The following is a 13,874-nucleotide window of genomic DNA, read 5'->3' on the forward strand; positions in this document are numbered from 1 at the left end:
TGGTTCAATATTTATTTCAATAATTCGCTTGCGTATAGGGATCTTTAGCAGTGGGGGAAACCGGAGAAAACCAATGACCATGAGGTAGAAAGAAAGCGATTAGGCATGTTCATAAATAACCTGTATTGTGCATGCTACAAGTTCGTGTAAAAAATGGTCGAAGTTTTTATAATTATGATATATGACGAGAAAGGGGGCGGACAGGGTTACAGGGGTTTCTGGGGCTTTTAAATTGAAACGAACAACCCCCATCCACACGTTCTGACCATCCTAATGAGACCAGAATGTGACGTCCAATCTGTTTCACAGAGTATTACGAAATTGTCGCGGCCTAGCGAATATTCACCGCTGATCAGTGTGTGTGACGTCATGTAGGAAATGGGAAATAACTCTTGTTAAGAATTAGGCCAAGTAATATACTGAGTCAGTGATACAATAATAAAAAAATATCTTATCACATCTTATATAAATTATCATACTTACACAATAACGATAACATAACCAGGGGGCGTAAATGTAGGAGGGTGCTGGGTTGGTACACCCCCAAGGAAAAAATAGTCGGTCGCATAATAAGTGCAGTCGGTCTCAAAGTTATGCATCGGCGATTAAAGGAATTAATGACGTAAACAAACAAGCCAAGATAAAAGGGAACAATCCCCAATACTTAAAATAATATATGAATCCGTGCACTTAAATTGCATACGTCACACAAAACTATGGTATAAAATAACCTAGTCAACTTGTCATGTTTGAAAAAGAAAAATGTCCCGTTATGAGTATGTTGGTCAAAGAAATCTCGAGAGCATCTATACAAAGATTTTGATATTTCAAAATATATTCTAGATTGTCATACGAATAGTATTAACCGAACAGTTGATAAGAAGTTATCGGAAGCATAGTTTTATCTTTTGGATTGGTAAAAGAGAAGGTGAATTTGTTTCAGAAATACGTAAAACATCTTTCAATTACGAAATGTTAAGACGCTCTATTGATTTTTTACTTTTTTCATATTCAATCCCAGTAGAAATTAAAACGTATTTTACTCATGTTATGAGTGTTTTCTGACCATCAGAATTCTGCAAAATCTTCCTCCAAAATCCAGGAAATGGCATTTGACAGACTCTAGGTCGAAAAAGTTTTCAGGGGAGGGTGGGGGCATGGCCCCAGATCCCCTAGAAAAATTGCACCTGCGGTGCTCGACTCCTGACTGCGCCACTCGTAATAGAGGCATGCATGTGCATTATGGCGGTATATTAGATTCAAAATTCTAACATGCTATCGTCTAATTTCTAACCTCCGTTCATGTAATTTCTAACCTTAATTCATGTAATTTCTAACTTCAATTCGTGTAATTTCTAAATTAAGACAATGTATAATCCAACTTCTTTATTTGTTCAGTGTAAATTTTAATTCCATTTCATCTTATTTCTATTATTTAGACGAAAAACGTCTTCTTCATTGATGCTTTACACGTTTAGAATTTTTACACTTCTGCCTAGCAACCATCATTATGAAGTCGTTTGGTGTCGCCACTGCGTGCTCATTTGGTGATTGCGCACCTGGTATGGACCATTATGTTTATATAAACGACTCGCTCTTCGCCTGGTTGGTGGTTGGGCGGAGTGTTGAGAGAGAGAGAGAGAGAGAGAGAGAGAGAGAGAGAGAGAGAGAGGGGGGGTGGGGTTACGACCACTCGGCACAAACTAGGTCATTTCTGGACTAACATATGGTTCAATTTATTTCAACAATTCGCTTGCGCGTAGGAGTCTTTAGCAGTGGGAGGACCCGGAGAAAACCCACGAGGTTGGAAGGGGACCCTACTCCTTGTCACGTACAACCAGGGAATCGATGGTGAAATTGAAAACAACATCGAACGTGAAATGGTTGGTAAATACTACTTCAAATAAAAGCCAAACAGCATTTTTTTTTCAATTTTCTTGAAGACAGTTAAGCCATCAATAATATTTATTTACTGTTTTATTCTATTACTACTCTAACAAAAATGATAAACTTTTTCTTGATATTAGAAACCTCATACTGTAGGGATGAAACGGCCTTTTCGGGAGTCTGGGATAATCTGTTCATGTGGATAGCGATGGAGTTTTTATTTCTGATTCCTTCATTACACCGACCTGACTAACTTTATGGTAGTTTTTTTCCAAAAATATTTTATTCAAGTTGCATAAAGCAATACCGAAATTCATAGATAGCGGTTTATCGTCCTACTTTTCTACACCATCCAGGCTAATGAAGACATAATGATCCCGCTCAGTGCTCAATCGCCAAATTGAGCACACGGTGGCGACACCAAACGACGTCATAATGATGGTTGCTAGGTAGAGGTATCAAAATTCTAAATTTGCTCGACGTTCATGATTAACATGTAAAGTGACAATGAAGTAGACATTTTTCGTCTTAATAATAGAAATAAGACGAAACAGAATTAAAATTTACACTGAACAAATATATAAAGAAGTTGGATTATACATTGTCTTAATTTAGAAATTACATGAATTGAAGTTAGAAATTACATGAATTAAGGTTAGAAATAACATGAACGGAGGTTAGAAATTAGACGATAGCATGTTAGAATTTTGAATCTAATATACCGCCATAGTGCATCAGTTGTAGCATTTTTGCTAAACACCCCTCCCCCACAAACAAATTTGTTATGTACGCCCCTGAACATAACGTGCAGGTGAACTCGGGTGCTGGTGAAATGAGAGGGGAAGTAACGCTTGTGTAAAATTAGGTCAAATAACACGAACACGTTACGAACAATGTCTGGAGTAAAGTTGGTATATTTCAATGGACGAGGAAAGGCGGAGTTAATCCGATTGGCACTGACTTATGTTGGAATAGAGGTAATGTATAGTATTGTATATAACATCTAACATACATGATAATTGATAATATACAGTGGCATTACAAAACTTCACGTACAGGCCACGCCAACAACACATCAACAATGTCATTCACTGTCAATGTATCAATATATCACTGGATTCAGACCACAGTTATTATATGACATGGGATTTAGCGTCTTACCTTTTTGCATCAACCAACGAGGTCGTGTTTAGCCTTGGTTGCGTCTTGGATTTATTAATAATGATATATAATATATATACCCAAGACACGAATAGTAATATTAAAATGTGGATTGATAAAATATGTAAAACAAATGCCGTATTTAGTGATAACCAGCTACTCTAATAAAAGGGTCACAAAGCGCTATTTTATTTTATTTTATTTTTTTTTAATGGGAATGCATGTATTTCAGTATTTAAAACTCTTTAACAATCAGAGGTATCCTTGAAATTACATAGTGTAAATATTTTATGGACGCAAGTTGTTTTAATCATTACATCAATTTCCTGACAAAATGAGGCGGAAAAAGGGAGTTTTGACATCATTCACAGCATAAAAGGAGTATGAACAGGTTATTAATTAATATTTTATTGTTCTGTAAGTGCCATATTTTAAAAGATCACAACAAATAATACATTTACATCCAAAATGTACAACATTAAGTTGCAAAAGACACATCTACAACATATCCATTTTGGGGTGTGGAAGAAATGTCATAGGATTACATGTTTGGTCATAAACAAAAAGTCTTAAAAATCCTTGAAATCTTATATGTAACTATTTGTTTGTGCCAAATAAAATGCTCGGTTACAATTCAAGCACGAAATCCAATTACTGCTATTTTGGAGTCAATATATGTTCAATCGAATATCCAAATATGTTCAAGAAAGGGGGTGGGGTGGGGAGGGTGAGCTCTAAATGAAATGAAGACAGAGAAATTTCCCTGCAAACACATAGATTTCAGGTTTTAAAAGATTAAACTTGTGTTAAGCCAGAGGAACACAGCAGCAAAATGCAGTTCACTCCTGTTTTGAAAATCCTAACACACCTCAACAGTACATAATTAAACTAAATGTCTTAATTTTTAAATTTTTGACAAACACATGGATACTTTTTCAATATCTGACAAACACATGGATCCTTGCCAAGTTATTTAACAATGAAAATAAAGACATGCAAGACATTTTGGTTCATTTTACAACAGATGAATAATTAAAATTGGGGGTAATCTGAACAATTTTAGACAACTTATCACTTGATTTTTAGGCAAAATTGAGTGAAATTATGATACATTCTTCCCGTCTAACCTTTTTGACGCAGAAAAAGTAAAAATTATACATTAAAATAATTTCCACTCATTTTAAAAAGTAAATAAACACTGAAAATAACAAAATTTGGACTAAAATCAAAAATTACCCTCACAAATTTGTCAAATATTTTTGAAATTTTATCATTTCACTTTTCGTATTATCAAAATGTCATAAATATATCACATTTTCTGACAATTTGGATCATTTCATGAAATTTAGGCCTCTCATCCACTGGCAGGTTGTTTACATATAGGAGGCAGGCGACCATTAATTTCCCCATTGACTTCAATGTTAATTCTGGCCTCTTTGCCCATCTCCAACTTTTCCCCAAATTTTCGTTGGGCAGAATGCTTTTCACTACAGACAGAGGAACAAATGGTCATGTCTTTGCACTAAAATTTGTGTCAGGTTGACCACCAAAATTTTGAGTTACACAAACTTGAAGAAGCATACTAAAAACATGTAACTAGTTGCCGTACATATCACCGTAGCCAACCTGATAACCCCGTTATCCTTCCTCCTCAAAATCATGAATATTTACCAAAACCTGGGAGAAAATGTTAATTCAAACCCTGTTCATCGTCCATTCTAGACCCCAAAAAATCAACAAAAATGGGCATGCAAAAGGGGAGAAAAGAGACAGAGAGAGAATTGCTATAAATAGACGAACTACAATTTGTACCAAGATGGTGAAATTTAATGGTGGTCTGCCTCCACTTGATGGCATGAAACATACTGCTCTGATTAAAATCTAAGGTTATTCATATCAGTCAAAAGTGTGACAATGAATTATATTATATGAATTAGAATAAAACAGCCAAGAGTAGGCCTACCTTTATTTTGCCCACCCCTATAAAATATAATATCCATGCTCACAATACCCCCCTCTCTCTCTCTCTCTCTCTCTCTCTCTCTCTCTTTCACACACACACATTACGGGTGAGCATGGACTGATCATGGACTCTATAATACATCGATCATATGCGCCAAGAACAGAGCGAGTAAAGTGTTATTTTTTGATTATTTATTGTTTAAAATACCTACATGTAATTAAGTTTATATTTTAGTTTGAAGAAGTTTATCTAAAAGAAAAATCTGAGATCGAGAAGTTGAGATCAGGTAATTTACAAAGTATTATCAATATTTTCACCTTTTCAACCTTGACACTTAGAATTCGAAATAAAAGTAGTCTGTATGCCCTGTCTCCATTAGCCAGGTTGGTGGAGAGAGAGAGGAGAGAGAGAGAGATAGAGGGAGAGGGAGAGATAGAGGGAGGGGGTGAGAGAGAGGGGGTGAGAGGGAGAGAGAGAGAGAGATTAACGTCCACTCGACACAAACTAGGTCATTTCGGGACTAACACATGGTTCAAAATTATTTCAATAATTCGCTTACGCGTAGGGGTCTTTAGCAGTGGGGGGAAACCGGAGGACACGGAGAAAACCCACGTGGTTGGATAGGCGACCCTACTCCTTGTCGCGTACAACCGTGGAATCGAAACCTGGCAAGTTGTCTCAATGACAGACCGTATGATACAGCGCGCACGTGCTAACCATTCGGCCATCCAACGCCCCCTGGTGTAGAAAGGTAGAATATTAGGTGAATTGTTTTTCTATAATTACAGATGGTGATTTGTTATTTCAACAAGTTCCATTGTTAGAAATTGATGGCAAACGTATCGTTCAATCTGGTGCTATTTTACGATATTTAGCGAGACGTGGTGGTATCTATGGTAACAATAATGACGAGTCAACCAGGTAAAAACATATCATAATTTATTTGAGACATGAATAGATCCCTTGAAGATGAAATACTGAGTAGGTTACCAAGGTTACCAAAGTCGTAACCTATTCATATTCCTGAAGGAATGACCCGAGTGGGATTAGGTCTAAACACTGCGAGGAGTATCTAACCTACACGGACAAGGACATAACGGGCCGATATTAATGTTGACATCACTTTACTTAATACTTAAATGTCCACGGGCTTCTTTTCTTCACAGAACTCAGAGATGTACTCATAAGTTTCGGGCAATCTGACTTTTCGGGCAGAAGGGTAAAGTGAAAACAAAAAATATTATTTCATCTAATTAGCAAAATAAAATGCCCGAAATCTAATAAAACACTAATTTTACTTTTCTTTTAATTGAATACCATGAATTTGTATTGAATTTTTATATGGATTAAAGCCTTTTGTCAGGAACAACCCTACTTTGGTTGACATTTTTCGGACATCGATTATTATTTGTGAATGCAGCTGCAACAGTCTGATTGGATAGTTGGGGTTTCACTTGCAAACCAATGGGAAATTTTGAAGTTGCTTAATTTACGGGTTAAAATAGTAGAAAAACGCAGTTGCGGCGGTTAAATTTTCAAAATTTTATCGCGGAGCGCGAATCCCCATACCCCGCGATTGGTTGTTTGGGATTTGGGATTCGGGCAAGTCACTTAAGGTTCGCTATATCGGACCACATTGAAATTGCTGTATTCACGGACTGAATAGCAGAAAAACGGGTTTGCGGCAGCTAAATTTTCAAAAATTCATCGAGCCCGTACGTCTATGCATCACGAGACCATTTTTATGTATAAATTAATCTGATATTTGTAGTTTATATTTTTAAGAGTATACCAGTGAAACACCCTTCATAAAGGGCTTCTGGTTATTACAAAATTTAAATTCACGTCATAATCCAAATGTATAAATAATGAATTATTTATCGTTGATGTTATACATGTATACGTATACAATTTCACACACGGTCTTCTTTATATTATATATTATTATTGACACACTTATTCAACAAGGACGTTACTCAAATATCTATTTGATTTTTACACATGTGACGGCGTTGAGGAGCATAAAAGGTCTGACTATTCATTTTATTCGTGGAAACCAGTGAGGTGTTACATAGAAATAGAAGATGTTAATACAACCGTCTTTATGCTACGTTCTCACGATTTGTGTTTGCGACCGTCAAACTTTCCAAATTTTCGTCTATTTTTTTTGGCAGGGGGGGGGGGGCTTTTACGTGGTCTGTATCAGGTTTTTCCCCCATACGCTTATGATTGAACTTGATGTCATTTTCATGGGTGCTTCATAAAAATTGTTGAGAATTGATGAAATATTTGACATTTCTGTCTGTGGAGATGTTATTGGATTAAAGATAAACCATTCTCGAAACACTGAATATCTAATAATGGTCATTCTTATTCCAGGATAGATGAATTATTCGAGGGAACAAGAGATTTTTGTGGACCTCTCTTAGGCATGATCTTTAGACCAGAAGAAGATGTTTTAAAAGAAGCAAAAGAAAAACTATTACCTAGATATTTGCCTGTTTTTAATAAGGTAGTTTTCTTCTTATGTTCTGTCGCATCTTCAATAGAAGGATTGATCTTGCTTTAAGTCCGTACATCTTATCAAGGCCTTCACGACTGACATCTTCAATAGAAGGATTGATCTTGCTTTAAGTCCGTACATCTTATCAAGGCCTTCACGACTGACATCTTCAATAGAAGGCTTGATATCACTTTAACTACGTACATTTGTAAAACTGGCAGTCGTTGCTTCAGGAAAATGGTTCTACCGTGTCAGCCGTGCAGGACGGAGGGCCTGACAAGGACAGCCGTGCAGGACGGAGGGCCTGACAAGGACAGCTGTCTAGTCGTTCAGAGGTCCCGGGTATGCATTACCGTGCACGTAAAAGATCCCTCGGCTGTTGGAATTCGATATAAGAGTAGGCCATAGTGCCGCTACCCGGGAAAATTCCCCCCCCCCATAGCACACTACATGGGGTATGTCCGTTTTCATTAGCCCAGTTTAGCAGCAGAACGGTAGGACGTTAAACCCCATTTCATTTCATTTCATTTTTATGTTCTACCTTTAAATGGACACAGATCACTAAAGATTTCCCATTGACTCCAATGTTAATTCTCGTATCTTAGACCGGCTCTAACTTTTTCCCAAATTTTCGTTGGGTAGAACGCTTTCTACCACAGATGGAGCAACATGTGGCAACCACTTGCCCAAAAGCACGTATGAGGTTCTTCATGAAAAACTTGAGATACACAAGCTGGAAGTAGAGACAAGTAAACATGCAATTTCAGGCCCTACATTTCAACGTAACCAACCTCTCAACTCTTGTATCCTTCCGCATCAAAATTATGAATATTCACCAAAACCTGGCAGAAAATGTATTTTCAAACCCTTTTCCTCAATTCTACACCAAAAAGTCAACAAAAATTGCCATGCAAAAGGGGGAAAAAGGAAAAGGGAGAGGAAGACTAAAAATAGCTTTGGCCCTTGTTTCGTGGGTGACGGCGTAGGAATATTTGGTGATCTGTGTCCTATATAGGGGTGAAACTTCAGGGATCACCAAAAGGCCTTTTTTATTTCCTTCCCATGTGTTCTGGCAACATGCCGGTGAAAGAAAATCAAAATCAAAGAATAACTGTAAAAATGATGGCCCTTTAAGTACACATGCTGCTTTATGTACACTGGTGCATCTCAGGTCCATAGGCCTTTTGTGCTAAAATTTAAAAATCTTTCTTATTAAAGGCAGTATCTGAGTTCTGTGAAAAAATTAGACAAGTAACAAAGAAACTACATACAAAACACTCATAATTTGGAATTTTTTTCAAGAATATAATTTTTTACTGCCATGTGATGAAAAATGTACAAAATTTACATGTAGCATCTCTCAAAATACCAATAATTTTCCACTTTTTTAAATATCCGGACGGACAAGAAATATATTTTTAGAATCTGTGGACAATATGCAAACAGAAAAAATGCAAACCAGTTGCAATGATTGTAATATTAGAGATCTATACTGAAACATGTATGCCTACCCCCTGAACATGCCACTGATTGAATTAATCTAATCTATGGTTGCAGAACTTACATTACCAAAGGAATCTGTCTAACAGCTATGTTTTACCATCCCTGGCTAACATATGCACATATAAACTAAAATAGGTGCAATAAATATGAATTATGGTTAAAAATAGGCCTTGATGAATGAAAAAAATGCCATATTTGGTCTATGATCACCCCTCTCTAACAGAAGGGTCACAGAATACACAATTTTCACAAATTTGGGAATATTTCAATGTTTCCAACATCTCAAACCTCAGAGGCATGTTACAAATTTGTATTGCAATCCTTGTGCTGAAGCAAGATGTCTGGAACTTTACATTAATTTCCTGAAAAAATGAAGTCAAAAAAGTAGTCATGACAGACTTGACAACATAAAAAGAGGCCTGAAAAGGAGAAAAATTAACATTTTATTGTTTTATAGGCAACATAAATGCAGCAAACACCACAAATGCTGGATTTTGATAAGAAAATATTGAACATTAAACTGACATTTACACATCTACACCAGTTTTATATCTGGGTCTGGTCTCATTGGCCTGAAATGCCTCAGGGTTCTACGTTTGACTCTGAACAAATAAGGGTTAGAAATCCTTGAAATGCACAAAAAAAATATTTTTGGGTGAAAAATAACATTCTTAGCTGTAATTCAACCACAAATTCCAATTAAGATCATTTACATGTCAACACAGGTGCATTTAAATCCCTCAAAACACATTAATAGAAAAGGGTGGGGTGGGGCATTTATTGCCTCTCTAAACAGAATGATGGAGTAAAAAATGTCTAGAAAGGCTGGGATATTGCTTCCTACATGAAGGAAATGCAAGAATTTAATGTTTCAAAGAAGAAAAAAATGCTTATTCTGGGTAAAATAGTGGCAAAATTGAGCCAACCCCTGTTTTGAACATTTTGTACAAACCCATCTGCTGTACATTATTAACTCAGTGTTACCAATTTTCAATTTTCTGTAGGAAAGCTGGAGCTATTTCTAAACCTGACAAACATGTAGATCCCATCTAAGTTATATTAGCAAAGAAAATATGGGCATTTTTAGACATTTTGACTCATTTTAGTAGTCATGAAAATATTAATTTCTACATCCAAATGGGGGGAATCTCAAGATTTTTTGTGAATATTCCTGATTTTTAGACAAAATTTGGTGAAATTTCAATACTGTTCATTTTATCTGTGCTTTCTGAGACTGAATAAGCCAACATTGGGCATTAGAATATTTTACTTACTGTTAAAAATTCAATAAAAATTGAAAATTGAGAAATTTGCAGTAAAATCACAATTTTTCTTCAGAACTTTGATTTTTTTTTTTTAATTAACTTTTTTTAGTTTTTCTGTAGCCAAACTATTTTATTCATATTTTCTGAGAATTTAATCTTCATATTTTCAAAATTAAGGCATATCAGTGACAGCCTTATCACACACAGACAGGACACAGATCACTAAAGATTTCCCATTGACTCCAATGTTAATTCTCGTATCTTAGACCGGCTCTAACTTTTTCCCAAATTTTCGTTGGGTAGAACGCTTTCTACCACAGATGGAGCAACATGTGGCAACCACTTGCCCAAAAGCACGTATGAGGTTCTTCATGAAAAACTTGAGATACACAAGCTGGAAGTAGAGACAAGTAAACATGCAATTTCAGGCCCTACATTTCAACGTAACCAACCTCTCAACTCTTGTATCCTTCCGCATCAAAATTATGAATATTCACCAAAACCTGGCAGAAAATGTATTTTCAAACCCTTTTCCTCAATTCTACACCAAAAAGTCAACAAAAATTGCCATGCAAAAGGGGGAAAAAGGAAAAGGGAGAGGAAGACTAAAAATAGCTTTGGCCCTTGTTTCGTGGGTGACGGCGTAGGAATATTTGGTGATCTGTGTCCAAATGGCAGAATACAACCAATACTAGGGGAGATAAATCGCCGCAACTTCCGGGGGACAACTGCTATGATTATTGTTTTATTATCTGTTATGTACAGAGATTTGGTTCTGTTTTAATCTTTGAAATACTTGCTGTAGGTTCTGGAAGAGACCGGAAGTGGTTATCTTGTTGGTAAAAGTTTGACCCTAGCTGACCTTGGTTTAATAGAGCCGCTACTCATACTTGTTGAATATCTGGGTGATCAAGTCTTAACTGGATATCCACAACTACAGGTGAGGTCGTTTAAAATCATTAGAAATTCCAATGTGTTTCACAGAGGTATTGCGAAAGCCGTCTTATAACTCCGTTTAAGATGGCTGACATTTATAAATTCAAATGCCTTCTTCATGTGATCTTGTAGCCTGGAGGTCAGTTGTTCGATCCCTGCATTGACCGAGAAAGTTCATCCAGATTTTCCGGCGTGGTTCCCCCTTGTCAGTGATGCAGGACGGAGGGCCTGACAAGGACAGCTGTCTAGTCCTTCGGATGAAACGAAACACCGAGGTCCCTTGTATATATTGGAATGCACGTAAATGATCCCCTGGCAGTTGGAATTCGATATAAGAGTAAGCGATAGTGCCGCTGCCCGGGCAAAATTTCCCTCATAGCACACTGTATGGCGTATGCCCGTCTTCATTAGCCCAGTATAGGAGCAGAACAGTAGGACGTTAAACCCCATTTCATTTCATTTCATGTGATCTTTTCTACGATATCATCCTTTGTGGAAGTGGACGTAAAAGCTACATGTGATGTCACAGCCTTTGTTCTAATAACATAAAAAAAATGATCTAGAATTTTATTTGCAGAAGGAAAAAAGTTATATTGCGAGCTAATTAACCCGCATCGATGTCATCCCTCTCTGTGATTGTTGCGGTGTAGCGAATATTCGCTGCTGATCACTGCGTAGAAATTCGGTGTTTCCAGGATAAAAATGGTTTGCATAGTATATTAGAATTTTGGTCTGCTGCTGTTGTCTGGTGGGACAAACCCAATCTGTTTAAAATACAGATCTATATTTCGTTTCGTTTTTATTCTTTCGATGACCTACACTAAATGAAGATCTGACTTCAGGTGTCATACGAGCGACTTTTGACCCTATGACATCAAACATTTGATTAACCAATAAGCGTTGGTGTTTCTAGTGGGTTCCATGCACCTCACGCCACAAACTCACCGTAACAGACCGTTTCATTGGCTAATCCCTCACACCAACCAGAACGGAAGTTATATAACAACACTTCCAGATCCTAGTGTAGTAAAGACAAGTAAAATGATATTTTGAACTATAAAAAACGAAACGAAATAGGATCTGTGTTTTAATCAGATTGCTAAGTATTTGTATGGTGGTCAAGTCTCCATTGATCAAGCTCAGTTTGGCTCAACCAAGATTTTTAAACATTATTTTTCTATTTCAGTCGTTTTATAAAAATATTACTTCAGATGAAAAGATAGCATCATTCCTGGTCGGACCACACAGAAAACCTAAAAATGATCAGGCCTACGTGGATACAGTTAGAAGAGTTTTAAATTGGTAGTAAATTGAACAATGTACAATCGACATTTTATAATGATATTAGAATTTTAAAATGTATCTAAACACAATATATATATATATGTATTCCAATTAAACACATTTTTCCAGACAAGTAAATAAATTAACACCTAAATCCAGAATGTGTTTCGGCTGCATGGTTGGTTGAGATATTTACTTATTCAGTCGACGCATGCGTTGTAGCCCGTAATCCACCTTTTCACATGATTGTCACTATTTTTGGGATTGAGAGAATTCAATTCCGGAACGTTCAATCGAGTACCCCCCAAGGACTAAATTGGCAGTCAGTTTACTATTTCTAGTAGCCAATTAGCGACTTTGTAAGAAGAACTCAAACCTTTTGATTGGTCAGCGAGATGTCCCTTGTCTGCATTATCACTTCTGTGTAAGCGGACGTTAAATAAAGCTATTTCACACTCAGACTCACTTTGAACTCTAACTGGAAGGTTACCTGGCTTATATAAATGCAATGGCTTAGAGATAAGAACAGCTTTCCAACATATAATAGTGGGTTTATTCCTTGTGGTTTTACCGTCACCTTCATGTATACATGAATTGGCCTCATTTCAACCTATACCACCAGGCACACTTACCTTGTCAGCACCACATGCACACCCTCATCCCCGGACAAGTACCTCAAGCACATGGTTACATGGAGGAAATCGAAACCCACCACTTGACCTAATGACAAACCTTATGACTTAAAGTGAACGCATTAAACCATTCAGCCACCAACAGCCCAAATAATGGAAAACAGCTCAACAATAAACCCTATTTAATGATGATCTGATTAAAAAACAGATCCTATTTCGTTTTGTTTTTTATAGTTCAAAATTTTGTTTTACTTGTCTTTACCACACAAGGATCTGGAAAGAGTTGTTATATAACCCTAATTCTGGTTGATGTGAGGGATTAGCCAATGAAATGGTCTGTCACAAGTTCTTGGCGTGAGAAACATTAAGGCTGATTGGTTAATCAAATGTCAGATGTCATAGGGTCAAAATCCACTCGTATGACCTCTGACACAACCTTCCACTACAACTGGTTAGATCTTCATGTTGTGGAGGACATCGAAAGTATAATAAAACTAAACGAAACTCGATGTGTATTTTAATCAGAATGATTCCACATTGAAGGATACAAAAACAATTTTAGGCCTTTCTATATATATATTTATTTACAATAATAATAAAGCCTATCTATTAAAACAGGGTTCCCGCGGCTTCGTCAAACATTTTTTCAAGGATATTCAAGAATAAATATACGTCAAATACAAGGATTTCCAAGGACATTTTTTAGCCTAAAGTTACAATTTTTCATCTTAAAAATAACC

General features: G+C 36.6%; 1 protein-coding gene across 1 annotated transcript; it reads left to right on the forward strand.

Annotated features, from left to right (window-relative positions):
- Positions 1–2,718: 2,718 nt before the first annotated feature.
- Positions 2,719–12,663, forward strand: LOC130010684 (glutathione S-transferase 3-like). Its single transcript, XM_056098492.1, has 6 exons — positions 2,719–2,864; positions 5,246–5,297; positions 5,800–5,932; positions 7,391–7,523; positions 11,088–11,222; positions 12,405–12,663. The coding sequence occupies exons 1-6, from the start codon at positions 2,781–2,783 to the stop codon at positions 12,522–12,524; spliced, it is 657 nt and encodes a 218-aa protein (XP_055954467.1). The 5' UTR covers positions 2,719–2,780; the 3' UTR covers positions 12,525–12,663.
- Positions 12,664–13,874: the final 1,211 nt, after the last annotated feature.

This window comes from Patella vulgata, chromosome 2 (assembly GCF_932274485.2).
Source record: "Patella vulgata chromosome 2, xgPatVulg1.2, whole genome shotgun sequence".
Taxonomy (NCBI): Eukaryota; Metazoa; Mollusca; class Gastropoda; family Patellidae; genus Patella; species Patella vulgata.

Bases quoted from the DNA above. Each gene is read 5' to 3' on its own strand.
- LOC130010684 (XM_056098492.1), top strand. From the start codon at position 2,781: ATGTCTGGAGTAAAGTTGGTATATTTCAATGGACGAGGAAAGGCGGAG. The intron at 7,524-11,087 runs GTAGTTTTCTTC...TACTTGCTGTAG, and splicing joins ATTTGCCTGTTTTTAATAAG to GTTCTGGAAGAGACCGGAAG. The intron at 11,223-12,404 runs GTGAGGTCGTTT...TTTCTATTTCAG, and splicing joins CTGGATATCCACAACTACAG to TCGTTTTATAAAAATATTAC.